Below are 15,647 nucleotides of genomic sequence, written 5' to 3'. Positions count from 1 at the left end.
AGGCATCAATGGTGGTATACTGAAGGGTAGCTCTTTGTGCAAGGAATAAATGTTGAGATATCTGTGTTTTTCCTCATATAGTCATGCAATCACACATAGGGGTTCTAGGCTGGTTAAAAGCTGTCTTGGAAATGCCTAGAGCTCTAGTATTCAGATCTCCTCCCTTGAGGAAGTGTATCGCCTCTCTGAGCATACCTAGAGCGTAGTCCAGATTACGTCACTTCTTACCACCATAAGATTGTTAGCATTTCTGTGTTTTGTTTTCTTGATAAGTTATCTCAGGCAGTAGGAGGAGAATGGAGGCCAAGAGTTTTCCTTTGTGGCCTGCAACCTCAAGTTTTTAGCCTTCCCATACAAGGAGAGAGAGGCCAAGGCTGAACAGTTACTTTAAAACATGCACAAAGAACACATTTAATGTCTCTTTTTCTATACTAGTGTGAGTACATTGTGATCTAAAGTTACTACTAAAATTTTGCAAATCCCACAGTATTAGTCCATCGTAGCAAAATAAAACAAAAGTTAAGGGGTCCGTTAAGACTAACATTTATTTTAATATGAGTTTACTTGCTACTTCAGATAGAATCCTTATGGGGCAGATTAGGGAGGAGTGTTAATTCGGTCATGAGTCTTTTAAGTATGATTCACATTATGGAGGAAAAAGGGAGAGAGTGAATCCTGTCAAAATTTCGCAGTGTGTATGTCTGAAAGAATAGTAAGTGATAAGAAAGATCACAGGTTCGAACTGACAAAGTAAAAATATGCTGGTAGAAGGTTTATAGTCTTGTAAAACATGCTAAGAGCAGCCAGTCTTTAGAAGCCATTCCCTAAATGTATCCAGTGTTATTGCATTCCAATTCTTACTTGGAAATTCAATGTATTCTATGGATATTCGGAGAAGTCCTATGTCCCTTCGATGCCCTTTTTCAGTAAGAGATTCGGAGGGTTTAGTGCACTTTTACTTATGCGTCATCTGCTTTGCAATTGGCTATACCAGCATAATGTCATGCAGCTACTTTCGCGGAGTTAATCTATAATTGCCGTGCGACAGCGGGGGATAGATCCGATCCATTCATTCCTGGCTATCCACTTTGCAGTGGGGGATAGATCCGATCCATTCATTCCTGGCTATCCACTTTGCAGCCGTAGACGGCCGCTCATTTTAAAATGTACTCCCATAACTGCACATAAAAATACTCCTTGCAAACACACAGGTATGTTATTTTCACGTGGGAGCAAACTCCCCAAAACGAAGTTCGCGGCTCTGCACAGACGAACAAGAGCCAACTGCGCCTCCCGCGCCTCCCTGCCAGAGGGGGTGTGGCGGAGGCGTGTGCGCGAGGTTGGCGCTGTCTCCCCGCCGCTCCATCCAGACCTTAGAATGTTGCAATCTCCATTCCGTCTTGCATCTAAGAAGGACGGGGGCTATCATGCAGCCTGCTCGTGGACGCCGGGCCAATGATTGCACAAGCTTCAAGCCTTGGACCAATCGGAGCGTGTAAATTACCATACTGATGTGCAAGGAACCAATAGAGAAGCAGGACCGCTGAGTGTTGTTATGGTTCAGGGCATCGCTGGAGTCAGGATATCTAGAGAGGCAGCGCTGCACACAGAAGCAGAAAGTAAGCGGAGAACTGGTCAGCGCTTGGGACCATGGATGCCCAGAAGCACGTAACGAACTTCGGCGCGGGGCCGGCTAAGTTGCCGCATTCTGTAAGGAAGGGGCGGCAGCAGAACTGCCGAAGGTGGCTTTCCCGAGAATCCTGCAGGGTGCCCTAAGAGACGGGGTGGGGAGATTTGCAACGTGCAAGCCCAAGGCTGTGTAGTTTACTTGGAAGTAGGTTCCGCTGACTGGATGCCCTAAGAGACCGCGGAGGAGGGGGGAGTTTCCAGCGTGCAGCCGGATCCAGTATAGTTTACTCGGAAGTAAGTTCCGCTGAATTCGCTTCTAAGCAAGCGCCCCAAGATTGCAACCTTGGATTGCCCGTCAGCGATATTTGCGTTTGGCGCTGTGCTGCTCATTGATGCGGGGAAGATTTTTTAGATCAGCATTTCGAAAACGAGAGATACAAATGGTGTGTAAAATCAAAAAGAGTCCAGTAGCACCTTTAAGACTAACCAATTTTATTGTAGCATAAGCTTTCGAGAATCAAGTTCTCTTCATCAGATGCCTGATCATCTGATGAAGAGAACTTGATTCTCGAAAGCTTATGCTACAATAAAATTGGTTAGTCTTAAAGGTGCTACTGGACTCTTTTTGATTTTGCTACTACAGACTAACACGGCTAACTCCTCTGGATCTATGACAAATGGTGTGTGTGTGTGTGAGTGTGATCGTATATCTGTTCCTCAGAACTTTTATGGAAGAAAGAACAATTTCGTAGACCTCTAAACTAAGGGGCTGTTTGCAAACTTGTGGTATTTCAGGTTCTCGTGTGAAGGATCGACCAATACGGAAAGTTAGCAAGTTGTTACAAAGGAAAACTTTAACTGCACTGGTTAAAGTGGAGCAAAGTCTACCAAGGGCAGGTGTCTGGAAAGCTTCAAAACTGATTATATGTTATAGACGATCCCTTAATTACCTTGAGCAGAGCTTTGCTGAGTAAACTGAATTTGCTGGCATGTTACTACTCGCTTGCCTCTTTATCGTGGTTTAAAACATTTTCTGCTTGGGGTATTCTTTTTAGAATTTTCTCTTTTAGTTGCAGAATTGCAAAGATCTAGAGCACTTCTTGAGAAGAGGCACTTACTGATGCTATCCCAAGCACAGTGGTAACAGGGGAAAAGGGAATTTCTTTCAAGAATATCCCAGAACATCAGGCAAAAAGAATATCTGTGTGTTCCATTATGGCCCCGTTCCTGTTGAGTCGCCTATTCCAACAGTTCCTACTCCTTTTATCTACTAAATGCATTGTTAAAGCATATGATCCTTTTCACACACTATCAGTATATTCAGGTTCCGATAGACCTGCATTTAGAATCACCGTTCTATGTTTTACGTGCACAATTTGCTGTAATATGCCTTTCTATTTTTAACATGTTTACTGGTCTCCAAAGGGTCTAAAGTATCCTGCAATTTTGCTATTAAAGTATCCTGCTTCTCCCTTCTGTTTAGAATATTACCAAATTTTTCACCTGGATTACCAAGTCTAAATCCGTATTATCCTTGTGAGACAAGTAATTTGTATGATTTTTCTTGCAAGAAAAAGCTCTGCTAAATGGAGGCTCATCAGCTTGAGTTATTTCATGGTTTCAGAAAAGTTCTTTGTATTTGTCCATCTCTCCTTCCTTGCACCACCAGCAGCTATGAAAAAGGAATAGGTTGTCTAGTTTTCCCAGTTAGGAAAGTCAGAGTGCTTGTAATTTAAAAAAAAAAACAGCTCATTTGCATATTTGGAAGACTGATTTAAAGAATCTTCTCAAAACTAAAAAGAACGTTTTTTTAAAAAAAAAGATGCTGTAATAAGTGTTTGTACATATGTCCGTTTAATTTCAGGTGGTTTCATGCTAAATGACAGCATAAGTTTTAAGTAACGTATGGCAATAATAGAAGAAAGCAATAAACTCATCTGTTCAAAAAGTTGCATCAGCAGCAGTCTCCAGTCACATCTGGAGAGAGGTGTGGTTCATGTGGGATAAATCTTCCTAGCTTTCCATAAGAATTACATACCTAAGCATAGTTGTCCTATTGTACTCCTGGGAAACACTAATATTGCTGTTAATGTTGAAAGTCTGGTTGCATTAATGTACTGCTAACATTTTCCTTTGGAAGTCACACGCTTCAGAGACCTTTGCACAAGATTCAGTGATTTAGTACCAGGGTTTTATCTCAGTTCTGTTCCAAAGTCACATAATGCAGGGGTTTGATAAGCTCTGGCATGGCTCTGAACACTATCAGCTGGTGGGGTGACATCAAGAGAAAGGAGCTTCTGTGTTTAATAAGTCTTGCATCTAAATAAATGTGTCTGGCTTTTAAAAATTGCCTTGGTCAGTAGAAAAGCAAGATTTGGGTGCAGTAGTACCTTAAAGACCAAGCAGATTTCCAGGGTATCAGCTTTTGAGAGTCTAGTTGGTCTTAAAGTGATGCTGTGGACCAGAATCTTGCTCTTCTACTGCAGACCAACACAGCAGTCCACCTGAAACTCTTTGTCAGTAGTTTACTTCATATAGAAACAAAGATGCTTGTTATTAAGGAGCACTAGATTTAATCTTTGAAAACCTGGCAAAGTCATCTTCTGTAGGCTATCTGAAAATAAGGCACCCCTAAATAGTTAAATCCCCTTTTTAACAGGTGACCAAAATGCCTTGCAGGAAATGTAATTATTCTTGCAGAGTATTTACATGTCAACAGAGAGAAAGAACACACTTTGATACAATATGTTATTTTGTCCATTGCTTGAACCCAGAGTGGGATGGTATAATTGAAACAGTTGGAACTCTGTGACTAGCTGGTCATCTCTAGATATGGGTGTCATAAAGCAATAACCATGAGCAGACTTGATCCTGAAATGTCCTGCGGGATCATTTAGAAGTGCTCAGTAGGATATCTATTTGAAATTGGATACATTTATAATTATATTTGTATTCTTCATATTAAAATTGTTTATATCCCATTTCTCTGACATTCTTGGCAGCTAATGATTTAATTGTTTTAAAAAATCAGCATCTTACAAACTAGTCATGAAAACATGATGAAATGGCCAGTTACATTCAAAGCAAGAATGGTGTTACTAATGAACAATGACACCGGATGACTTCAGAACTGAAAACCTTCTGGATAAGGATTATTTACACAATTTCAGGGGGAAAGAATAGGCTTTATGACCTTCTTTGGGGAGCACTTTCCAAAGAACCAGGGCTGTGTAAGATAAGCTCTTAGTCTGACCAAGAATTGAATCTGCAGGGCTAAAAGAAGCTATTCTTCCGGTTTGGGATTCATGGAGGTCTAACGCAGCTCCATTTGTGGAGCTGACCGGATTGCCGTTTTAACCGGCCGGAGGGGTGAAAATAACCCGCGGCCGACTGCTCTCAGGTGGGGAGCAGGCAAAGAACGCTCAAGACCCTAGGGTGAGTTAGATCTCGGACGAGGGGGGGCTCTACACAAGGAGTCTCCCCCCCGATCCTTGAGGTCCCACCTTGCGACGGGTCGGCTATAATCTCTGCGGCAATTTTGGGGCCAATTCGGCTGGCATAAGACCTACATACCCAAGCTTCGATCGGGGAGGGAAGTCGAGAGGAGAATTTAAGATCGAAACAGCGATTACAACCCGAGAAAGCTGGAGAGAAGGTAAAGATCGCTATCTCTTGAAACGGGACAGATTGACAAAAACAGAGAGGAAAGAAAGTAGACTTTTAAACTGCAACAGACTAGCGAAAAGGAGGTGAAGACTCGGCAGGAGTTGTATTTTAAAAGAGACTAAGTTTAAAGAAGTTATTACAAAAATCGGACTATTGTTTTGAATACCTGTGGTTTTGGAGCTGTGGGAAAAAGACACCATCGCGAGACCTGCTGTGGGAAGACGGGAGACAGGAAGTGCGTAACAACAATAGAGTGGCTGGAGGGAAGCGGCCCTTGCCAAATGACAGGAAGTGGGGAATCGCCATCTTTGAAAGTGGAAGGGTCGTGGCTTCAGCGGAAGAGGAAGTAGGCCATCTTGGATTATAATAACATAGAGAAACCATAGAGAAAAGACGCCCGACATTTTGGATATAAAAAATTAATTTTGGCAAAGATTGGGACATTTAAAAAAAAGGAAAACGTTTAATTATACGCCACGGAGCTGAGGAAGAGAGCAGATTCGTGGGAGCGAGCTAAAGCAAGCCCCACGATGTCGAAAAAAGAGTGGCAATCGGCAATAGAAAACTTGGACAAAAAACTTATAGACATGATGAAAGAACTTAAGGACACGAAATTGGAGCTTATTAAAGAGGTCAAGGAAGTTACACAGACAGTAAAGTCGGAGCTGTTAGAAGTGAAAAAAGGTGTGGAAACGATTAGCAGTGAATTACAAGGAACGCAGCAGAGAGTTAAAACAGTAGAAGACGCGATGGAGAATTTAATAGACACGCAACAAACAGAGATGAGGCTGGTGAAGGGGAGGATGTCAGTTGCAGAAACTAAACACATGGAGAAGCAGCTTCGTTTTCGTGGTCTGCCAGAAGTGGAAGGGAAGTCAGCGCAAGAACAGATGACTGAGGTGTTGGCTGATTACCTGGGGAAGGAGGAGGAGGAAATTGTGGCTATCCTAGATGTGGCGTATCGTGTGAACTCGAGAATTGCAACCCAGAGGAAACTACCAAGGGATGTGATTGTGCAGTTTACAACTAGAAATATGAAAGAGAGGATTGTGACCAAACAATTTCAAGATCCATTGGAGATTGATGGCAAGACGATTATTATAATGAAGGAACTGCCCAGATCAGTGTTATTGGACAGGAAAAAATATAGAGTGCTAATTCAGACTTTGAAGGACATGAATATCAGATACAGATGGGAGTTACCGGAAGGAGTGTCCTTTGAGTTTGGAGGGGCAAAAAAACGCATCAGATCTGAGCGGGAGATGGAGAGATTTATCAAGGACAATGAAAAAGACTTACCAACAAAACCATGAACATGGAGTGTAAAGTATTATCTTGGAATGTAAATGGACTAAACTCACCGAATAAGAGAAAAAATATTTTTCATTGGCTACTAAAACAAAAATGTGATATTGTTTGTTTGCAGGAGACCCACATTAGAAAACAGGATGTAAAATATTTAAAATCTGGAAAATTGGGCAAAGAATTTGTAGCGGCTTCCAACAAGAAAAAAAGAGGAGTGGTGTTGTATATAAAAGAGGAGCTGCAGCCAAAATTTGTTATGAGAGATGTGGAAGCTAGATTTGTAGCAGTGGAATGTAATTGGAACTTAAAGAGAGTGTTGGTAGTCGGACTTTATGCACCTAACGGTGCAAAGGAAAGCTTCTTTGAGGACTTAAGGAAGCACCTAGACGATCTTGTATATGACCAGATAATTCTTGCTGGAGATTTCAATGGAGTGACAGATTTGGAATTAGACAAAAAGACTACAAAAGCACAAAAGAAAAGAGGACTATTGCCAAAGCTTTTTTTTGAGTTGATTCAACAAGAGACTCTCGAAGACGTATGGAGGAGAGAATATCCTAAAACCAAACAGTTTACTTTTTATTCTGCAAGGCATCTTACATTATCAAGAATTGATATGATCTGGGCCTCAAAGGACTTAGCGCTATGGACTAAGGAGGTAGAAATAATGCCGATGGTAGGCTCAGATCACAACCCAATTATGTGGAAATTTGGAAAAAGGAGAAAAAGGAAAGCCTGGAGAATAAATGAGGACCTGTTACAGGAAAGTGAGAATATGGAAACACTGAGAAGAGAGACTAAGTTTTTTATACAATACAACGTGAATAAAGAAGTACCAACCAGTAAAGTTTGGGACGCGTACAAGGCGGTTGTAAGGGGCATACTAATGGACTTAAATGGTAGAGCAAGGAAAAAGAAAGAGGAGAAAAGACAAGAGATTGAGGAGAAAATAAAGGCCAAAGAAGTACAGTTAAAAAAGAGACCAGGGAAAAAGAAAATACATCAGGAAATCAAAATTCTTCAAGAACAGTTAACAGCAATGAGTAACAAAGAATTGGAGTGGAACCTTAAAAGACTGAATCAAAAAGCTTTTGAGGGTGCTAATAAACCTGGGAAATATTTGGCATGGCAATTAAAGAAGAAAAGGGAAAAGAAAATAATAAATAAAATTTGTGAAGAAAACAAAACGTATTTGGAGCAGACTACCATTAGCAGAGCCTTTTATAAATTTTACGCTAAGCTGTATAATAAAAAAGAAGTAAACAAAGAATCAATAGCATCTTATTTGGAGAAAACCAAACTTCCAGAGATCTCGGAAGCTTGGAGAAATAAGCTGAACAGTGAAGTAACTGATGAGGAAATAAATATGGCAATACAATCCGCAAATCTAGGAAAGGCGCCAGGGCCAGATGGACTTACGGCTAAATTTTATAAGACAATGGCTAATGAACTGGCACCATTCCTAAAAGAGGTGATGAACGGAGTTTTTAGGGATCAAAGAATTCCAGACACTTGGAGCGAAGCGAATATATCATTGATCCCAAAAGAGGGCCAAGATCTGACTAGCGTGAAAAATTATAGGCCTATATCACTACTCAATAATGACTATAAAATTTTTGCGAAGATATTGGCGGAGAGATTGAAGGGGTGGCTCTCGGAAGTCATAGAGGAAGAACAAGCAGGCTTTTTGCCAGACAGACAAATAAGAGACAACTTAAGGACAGTGATCAATGCTATTGAATACTACGACAAGCGTTGTGACAAAGAGGTTGGTTTCTTCTTTGTAGACGCTGAAAAAGCGTTTGACAATTTAAACTGGGACTTTATGTTTGCCACTATGGAAAAGCTACAACTGGGAGAAAGATTCGTCAGAGCAATCAAGGAAATCTATAGAGACCAGACTGCAGCAATTGTAGTGAATGATGAATTGACCAAAAAATTGACGATTAGTAAAGGAACAAGACAAGGTTGCCCGTTATCTCCATTGTTGTTCATTTTAGTATTGGAGATTCTGATGATACAAATTCGACAAGATGAGGAAATACGAGGAATAAAAATAAAGGACTATTCATATAAGGTCAGAGCATTTGCAGACGACATAATGTTAATTGTAGAAGACCCACTGGAGAACATGCCAAAAGTGATAGACAAGATCAAGGAGTTTGGAGATTTGGCAGGTTTCTTCATTAACAAAAAGAAGTCAAAGATATTATGCAAAAACATGACTAAGCAGAAACAACAATTGTTAATGGAAACAACGGATTGTGAAGTAACTAGTAAGGTGAAATACTTGGGAGTTGAGCTGACTGCAAAAAATATAGACTTGTTCAAGAATAATTATGAAAAATTATGGACTCAGATAGAGAGAGACTTGATCAAATGGAATAGATTGAACCTGTCATGGTTGGGCAGGATTGCAGCAGTTAAGATGAATGTGTTACCAAGAGTAATGTTTTTGTTACAGACAATACCAATCATCAGAGACTCTAAACAATTTGAAAAATGGCAGAGGAAAATATCAGATTTTGTTTGGGCAGGCAAGAAGCCTCGAGTGAAAGTAAAAGTATTACAAGATGCAAAGGAGAGAGGCGGAATGCAACTGCCCAATCTGAGACTTTACCATGATGCAATCTGCCTAGTTTGGCTAAAAGAGTGGATGACATTAAAGAATAAGAAACTATTAGCCCTAGAGGGATATAAAAAATTTTTTGGATGGCACGCATACCTATGGCATGACAAAGTAAAGGTCAACTCGATGTTCCTGCATCATTTTGTAAGGAGAAGTCTATTTACAATCTGGAAGAAGTATAGAACTTACCTACAAGAAGGAACCCCCTTGTGGGTGGTTCCATATGAGGTGATAGATCCGAGAGCTGTGGATAATGAACAACAATGTTTAACGTACAAAGAAATAACTAAGATTGAAGTATCTAAACTTAGAATAAAGACGCAAGAGGAACTATCACCTAACTATGATTGGTTTCAGTATAGACAGATTAGAGACTTATACAACTCAGACTTTGCAAAAGGGGGCATACGAACAGAGAACTCGGAACTAGAGCAGACCCTTCTTAAAGAAGACAAGAAAAGAATATCCAAGGTATACCAAGTATTGCTGAAATGGTATACTGAGGATGAGATAGTTAAAACACAGATGGTGAAATGGGCTATAAATTTCAATAAAGAAATAACAATGGAGGCATGGGAATACTTGTGGAAAACTACAATGAAGACAACGACATGTATCAATATTAAAGAGAACATTTTCAAAATGATCTATCGTTGGTACATGACACCAAAGAAGATTGCGCTAGGGAATTTGAATACTTCTAATAAATGCTGGAAATGTAAGAAACATGAGGGCTCCCTCTATCATATGTGGTGGTCGTGTGAGGTAGCTAGGCAGTTCTGGGGGGAAATAATAAGAGAAATGAGTGAAATTTTACAGTTTCAAGTAAATAAGAACCCAGAACTCCTGCTGCTAAACTTGGGAATGGAGGGAATTCCAGCCCATCATAGGACGTTGATTTTTTATATGACTGCAGCAGCTAGACTTTTGTATGCGCAGAAATGGAAAGTACAAGAAGTACCAACTATTGAAGATTGGATCTACAAATTGCTGTATATGGCTGAAATGGACAAGATGACAAGAAAACTGAGAGATCTGGACTCAGGGCAGTTCAACACAGACTGGGAGAAGCTGAAACAATACCTGGAGAAGAAATGGGAGGTGGGAGGAAAACTGTGGCAGTTTGAGAACTACTGAAATATAATAAAAGTATAAAAGAGAGGGGTGACTTTACCGGGGGAGGAAGAGAAATGTGAATTTATAAGCAGTTAGATTAATTGATTGAGATATATATAGATATGTATAGGTCAATTGATAGAGAATAATTAATGATAAGGTTTAAACATGAGGATTGATTAACTAACAATATTTTCTTTCTTTGACAAGATTTATATGCACCAAACTGAATGTATAGAAGAGTTAAATTGATTGAGTATCTGAGGAGTTATATAGAATTACCATAAAAAGTTGAAATGAGTAATATATAGAGAACAAATCAAATTGTTTGATTTAAATGTGGGAAATTTTTATGGTTTATGATATATAGGTTTATATAGAATTATTCAAAACTGGAAAATGGGATAAATTGTTTATCTAAAGACGTATAGTTTGGGTGTATAATAATTAAAGGAGTTAATGATGCACTGCTTAATATAATGGAGAATGTATATCTGTTTTAGACAGAGGAATTTAATAGAAGTAAGGGAAAAGGGACAGAGGGTGGGAAAGCTGTTGGAAGTCAATAAAAGGGGGGGGGGGGAAAGGGAGGGGGTTAGAAACGAAAAATTAGGGGAAAATTGATTGTAATGTAAAAATAAAAATGTTCTAACCCAATAAAAAATTTTTCAAAAAAAAAAAAAAAGAAGCTATTCAGAGGACCTCACCAAGTGAGTGGGTTGATACTTGGAGAAGTAATACTTTGTGTGTGCATCTGAATATACAATGTGTGTGATTTGCTGCTGATACATAACACTCGTGTTGAATGAATTTTCTTTTGCAGGTATTATTAGAAGCCCAAAAAGAACTGCTGGATTATAAAGGTCTTGGCATAAGCGTTCTTGGTAAGTTTTCTTGGTTAGTTTTATTACTATTGCTTAAAGGTTTTTTTTAAAATCTTTAATTATATTTTAAAATGAATGGACAAGACATTGGAAGAGTCATGTCTAAGCGTTAAAGACTGACTTGATAAAATAAACCTTTATTTTTGATTAAGTTAACGTTCTTACAGAGAGGAAAAAACTTGGAACAAATTGAGCTGTTGTAGCAGCTTTAACTTGATTTCTACAAACTATAGATTGCAATTTGTGTGGATTCGTTTGTATATTTGTATCTCTTGTAAGTGTATTGAAACAAGCATTCAAATGGAACACTGCAGCTGCTATATCATATTGGCTTTGCTATGCCCCTCTCATGTTACTTATAAAGTGAATGGTGAATCTAGTTACTTTTGCTGTTTCTGCACCAAATTATAAATATTGTAAGAGGCTGAAAGAGAAGAGATCACTTTGATCCATCAATTTCCTGATGTATGGGAGCTTTGATGTATGTACTGAACTCCCCTGCCCACTGGGATACCCTGGAGTCAACAGATCCATATGCGCAGTAATCGCAACCACAGATCTGCTGTTTTCATTGAAATGTGTGAGACGATATGTGTAAGTTTCCTGTGCTTACTGATATGCATACTGGGATATGGAGCAAGGCTGAGATATATAGATCTCCAGTAAGCAAAGATTGCCTCAGGCTTTCTCCTAGGAAAAAGTGCCTTTTGCCATTTGCTCAGAGCCCAAATATTGAGAGCCAGCATGGTGTAGTGGTTCGAGTGTCAGGCTAGAGTCTGGGAGACCCAGGTTCAAATCTTTACTTTGCTGTGGAAGCGTGCTGGGTGACTTTGGACCAGTTACTCTCCATCAGTGATAACCCACCTCACAGATTTGTTGTTGTGAGGATAAAATGGAGGAGGCTTGATGTTGTAAGTGGCTTTGGGTCCTCATTGGAGAGAGAAGTGACGAATAAATATTGAAGGAGGTAGAGAAGAATGCACTTTACCAGAGTCTGGCAAGCCAGTTACAATGGTGTGCTCCACTTACATTCTTTCAGAAATAAAACAGATTTTTTTTCTTTCGTGACTTATGTAATTATATGGATGGGCTGGGCTAAGTGTGTGGGGTTTGTGTTATAAGTTTGTATTGGGCCCAGAGGAATGCTGATGCAGATGTGGCTCTACTTTCTGACTCTCCACAGACTGACTTTAACCATTGAATTAATTTTGTTTATGTATTTGTTTGTTATGTCAACTCTGGTAATTTGAAAGATGTCTGAAGAAAAATAAATACATTTTAAAGTTCTGTGAAACCAAGTTTATTTCTATCACATTATTTTTTACCTCATAGAAATGAGCCACAGGACATCTGATTTTTCAAAAATCATCAGAACAGCTGAAAACCTCTTGCGTGAACTTCTGTAAGTTATAATTCTGAATTGTATCACAACAGTTACTTCCTTAAAGAGACGAAAGCTGTTTGGGTCGTTTTTTCATGTATATGGGAGAGATGGATTCTGAAACGTACATTTAAGACAGCAGTTCCTTAGGGGGAGCTACATTAGTCTGTTGCAACAAAAATAGATAGGGAGTCTTGTAGAACCTTAAAGGCTAACAAAAATGTATTCAGCATAAACTTTCATAGACTAGATGTTAGCTTCTGAAGATGTGGGCTCTAGTCTACAATAGTTTATGCTAGGATAAATTCTGTTTGTCTTTGAGATGCCACAAGGCTCATGCTTGTTAAAGTTTAAGGTGTCTGTTGTACAGATAGGGAAATAACTAAACACATTATTTAAAGAATTTAGCCCTGTTTTCAGCAGGAGGGGACATTGGCAGAAATTGCTGTCTCCTCTTCTACAAGCAGAAATGTTATTTCTTTCTTGGAGAAGCTTGGAGGCCTATGTCTCCAGAAAGGTTGAAGTGTTCTATACAACAAAAAAAAGTTTAAAAAACAGCATCATTTTTAAAAAAAAATTACACCAGATAGTTAGCAGTACTTTAAGTTATGAAAGGTCACGATACCCTGCTAAAGGTAATAAAACAGCCTTCCTAAAAGGGCTGTCTTGCATTATTAATGGAAAATGCCAGAGAGAGGTCTGTATACCTCCTCTGAAAGGCCACCCTATAAAATGGGGGGCCATAACTGTGAAAAGTCTTGATCTAGTTGAAGAGAACTGCAACTGGCAAGTAAATGGAACAGTTAAAAACAGTTGTGCAAACTTAAGTTGGCTAGTGCACTGAATACATAATTTAAAACTGCCTTCTGTAAGTTTATTAATAATAGATAAATATAAGTCCACTCCAACAGAACTAGTGTTTGTTGTTTACCCAACAATATCATCTCAATACATCTTGTATTTGTTGAATGACTATTTATGAGGGTGTGGGAGTGGGGCTGTAGGTAGGGAAGTCAAAGGAAAAATCAGGTTAACTTTGAATGAATACAGATTGTTATGTCTATTTGTACATAAACAATTAATGTTGATATTTTATTTGAATAAAAAAATGGTAGAATGTTATAAGTTCTGAATTGGTGGGATAAATTAAAAGGAAACTTTTTTCTCCTTTGCACAGAAATATACCCGACAACTACAAAGTAATTTTTCTCCAAGGAGGTGGATCTGGACAGTTTAGTGCTGTTCCTCTTAATCTTATTGGATTAAAAGAAGCAAGGATTGCTGATTATGTGGTTACTGGAGGCTGGTCAGCTAAGGCTGCTAAAGAAGCGGAGAAATATGCTAAAGTGAACCTTGTTCATCCTAAACTTTCTAGTTATACAAGTAAGATCTCTTCAGATTCTGCATATGGATGAAAAATACTCTATCCTACGTGCTAGCAATTTTTTTATGGCTCATTGTTATATACACTAAATTGAAAACAATGAATCTGTAAGCATGATAGAAACAATAGTAAATTCTAAGGTCATGAATTTCATTAGGATTCAGTCACTGTAAGTAGAAATAGTTCTCTCAGGTTTATTAACCTATCTATTTCTCAACATGGCATCATCTGTGGATACTTAAATCCAGAAATTGGGACTGCAACCACAACAGTATTCAAAGGCAGGGAGAAGATGCAGGGCTCTTTCCAGGACTGTTTTAGTCTTTGGGGGAGAAACCATTGGGGACCAGGCCTAGAAGCAACCACCTTGCTTCCTCATGACTTGCATGATTCACACAGTCCTGTCTGCTTGCTACTGTTTAACAGCAGCCACCCCGCAATAGTCTGTGTGGTGTAGTGTCTGAGTTTCTTATTAGGATCTGGAAGACCCAGATCTGAATTCTTAGTCTGCTATGAAAGCTCATTGAGTGACATAAGGCTAGGGGTTGACTGAATGAAAGTCAGCTCCAGACTCTAAATTGGGGGAGTGATTTTCACTCCATCAGCACCTGACATGACCCATTACTTCTGTGTTGTGCCAGGAATGATGCCATTCCTTGCATGATGTAGGGCACTCAGAAGCATGCTTCAACTTTAAAGGTGCATGAGGTAAGTTCCCCCCTGCAGGACTCCCCTCACACACCCTTCTTATCCACCAGTTTATCTCCCCAGGGGCCTGGCAACCCTATGTAGGGTCAGTCACACATGCTCAGCCTAACCTACTACACAGGGTTGTTGTGGGGATAAATGGAGGAGAGACGCATGATGTTTTGGTCTCCATTGTGGAGAAAGGTGAGGTATATGTGAAGTAAATGAACATAGCTGAAGACTAGGGGAGATAAGAGATAGGTTGGTAGGTGGATGGGAAGGAGAGAAAAAAGCAGGGAAAGGGGAGAGGATATGGGAGCTGCTTGGACAAGAGAAAGAAGAAATAGTGTGGGGATGAGGATACAGGACAAGGTCACCCAAAGTCCTTGCAGATTCCCCACCGGGTGCTGCAAATCCCAAGTTTTCCCAGGGTGATGCTGCCATTGAAGGAGGGGAAGCTTGAAGATAGGGAGGCAGATAAAGGTTTGTTGGCTGGTGGTTGGAAGGAGAGAATAAAGCTGGAAGTTGAAGAGGCTGTGGGGGCTTTCAGGGAATGAAAAAAGAAAATAGTGGGGGAGGTTAAAATCAGTTGCTCCCCCTATGTCCTTGGCTACCCATCTGAAACTCTCTTAAATTCAGTGTTATCTCCCCCCCCCCGCCCCGCTTTGGCTTTCTAATTTTTTGGTGAGGGCCATTTGCAGTTGCCCTGACTGGATAGTCAAGGCCATACTGATCTCATCTGGGTTGAATCCACATTACTCATTCTAAGTCGCATGTTCCCCGCATTCCCCACGCAATCCCGAGTGCTGGTCACATTACCTCATTAAACAGACGCATTTCATTCGCATTTCTCCCAAATATGTGGTCACAGGTTTTCAACAGGAGTTTCACAGTGGCTGTGAACGGGCCAATGCGCAATTTACGCGGTTTTTTTAAAAACCACCCCCCTTCCTGTCTCTCTGGCCG

The 15,647-nt window shown here is 39.8% G+C and overlaps 1 protein-coding gene across 3 annotated transcripts in view; it reads left to right on the top strand.

Annotated features, from left to right (window-relative positions):
- Window positions 1-1,585: 1,585 nt before the first annotated feature.
- The window catches only part of PSAT1 (phosphoserine aminotransferase 1), a 36,259-nt gene continuing 22,197 nt past the window's right edge, over window positions 1,586-15,647 (top strand). The window contains exons 1-4 of one of the 3 annotated variants that reach the window (XM_054986625.1): window positions 1,586-1,710; window positions 11,169-11,229; window positions 12,562-12,631; window positions 13,788-13,993. In XM_054986625.1, the coding sequence (XP_054842600.1) occupies window positions 1,651-1,710; window positions 11,169-11,229; window positions 12,562-12,631; window positions 13,788-13,993 (397 nt within the window). In that variant the 5' untranslated portion in view covers window positions 1,586-1,650. Of the gene's footprint in view, window positions 1,924-11,168; window positions 11,230-12,561; window positions 12,632-13,787; window positions 13,994-15,647 lie in introns of all 3 variants that reach the window. The other 2 variants (XM_054986627.1, XM_054986626.1) reach the window with 2 other exon arrangements.

Source organism: Eublepharis macularius, chromosome 8 (genome assembly GCF_028583425.1).
Source record: "Eublepharis macularius isolate TG4126 chromosome 8, MPM_Emac_v1.0, whole genome shotgun sequence".
NCBI lineage: Eukaryota > Metazoa > Chordata > Lepidosauria > Squamata > Eublepharidae > Eublepharis > Eublepharis macularius.
This window is presented reverse-complemented; position numbering and strand designations above follow the sequence as displayed.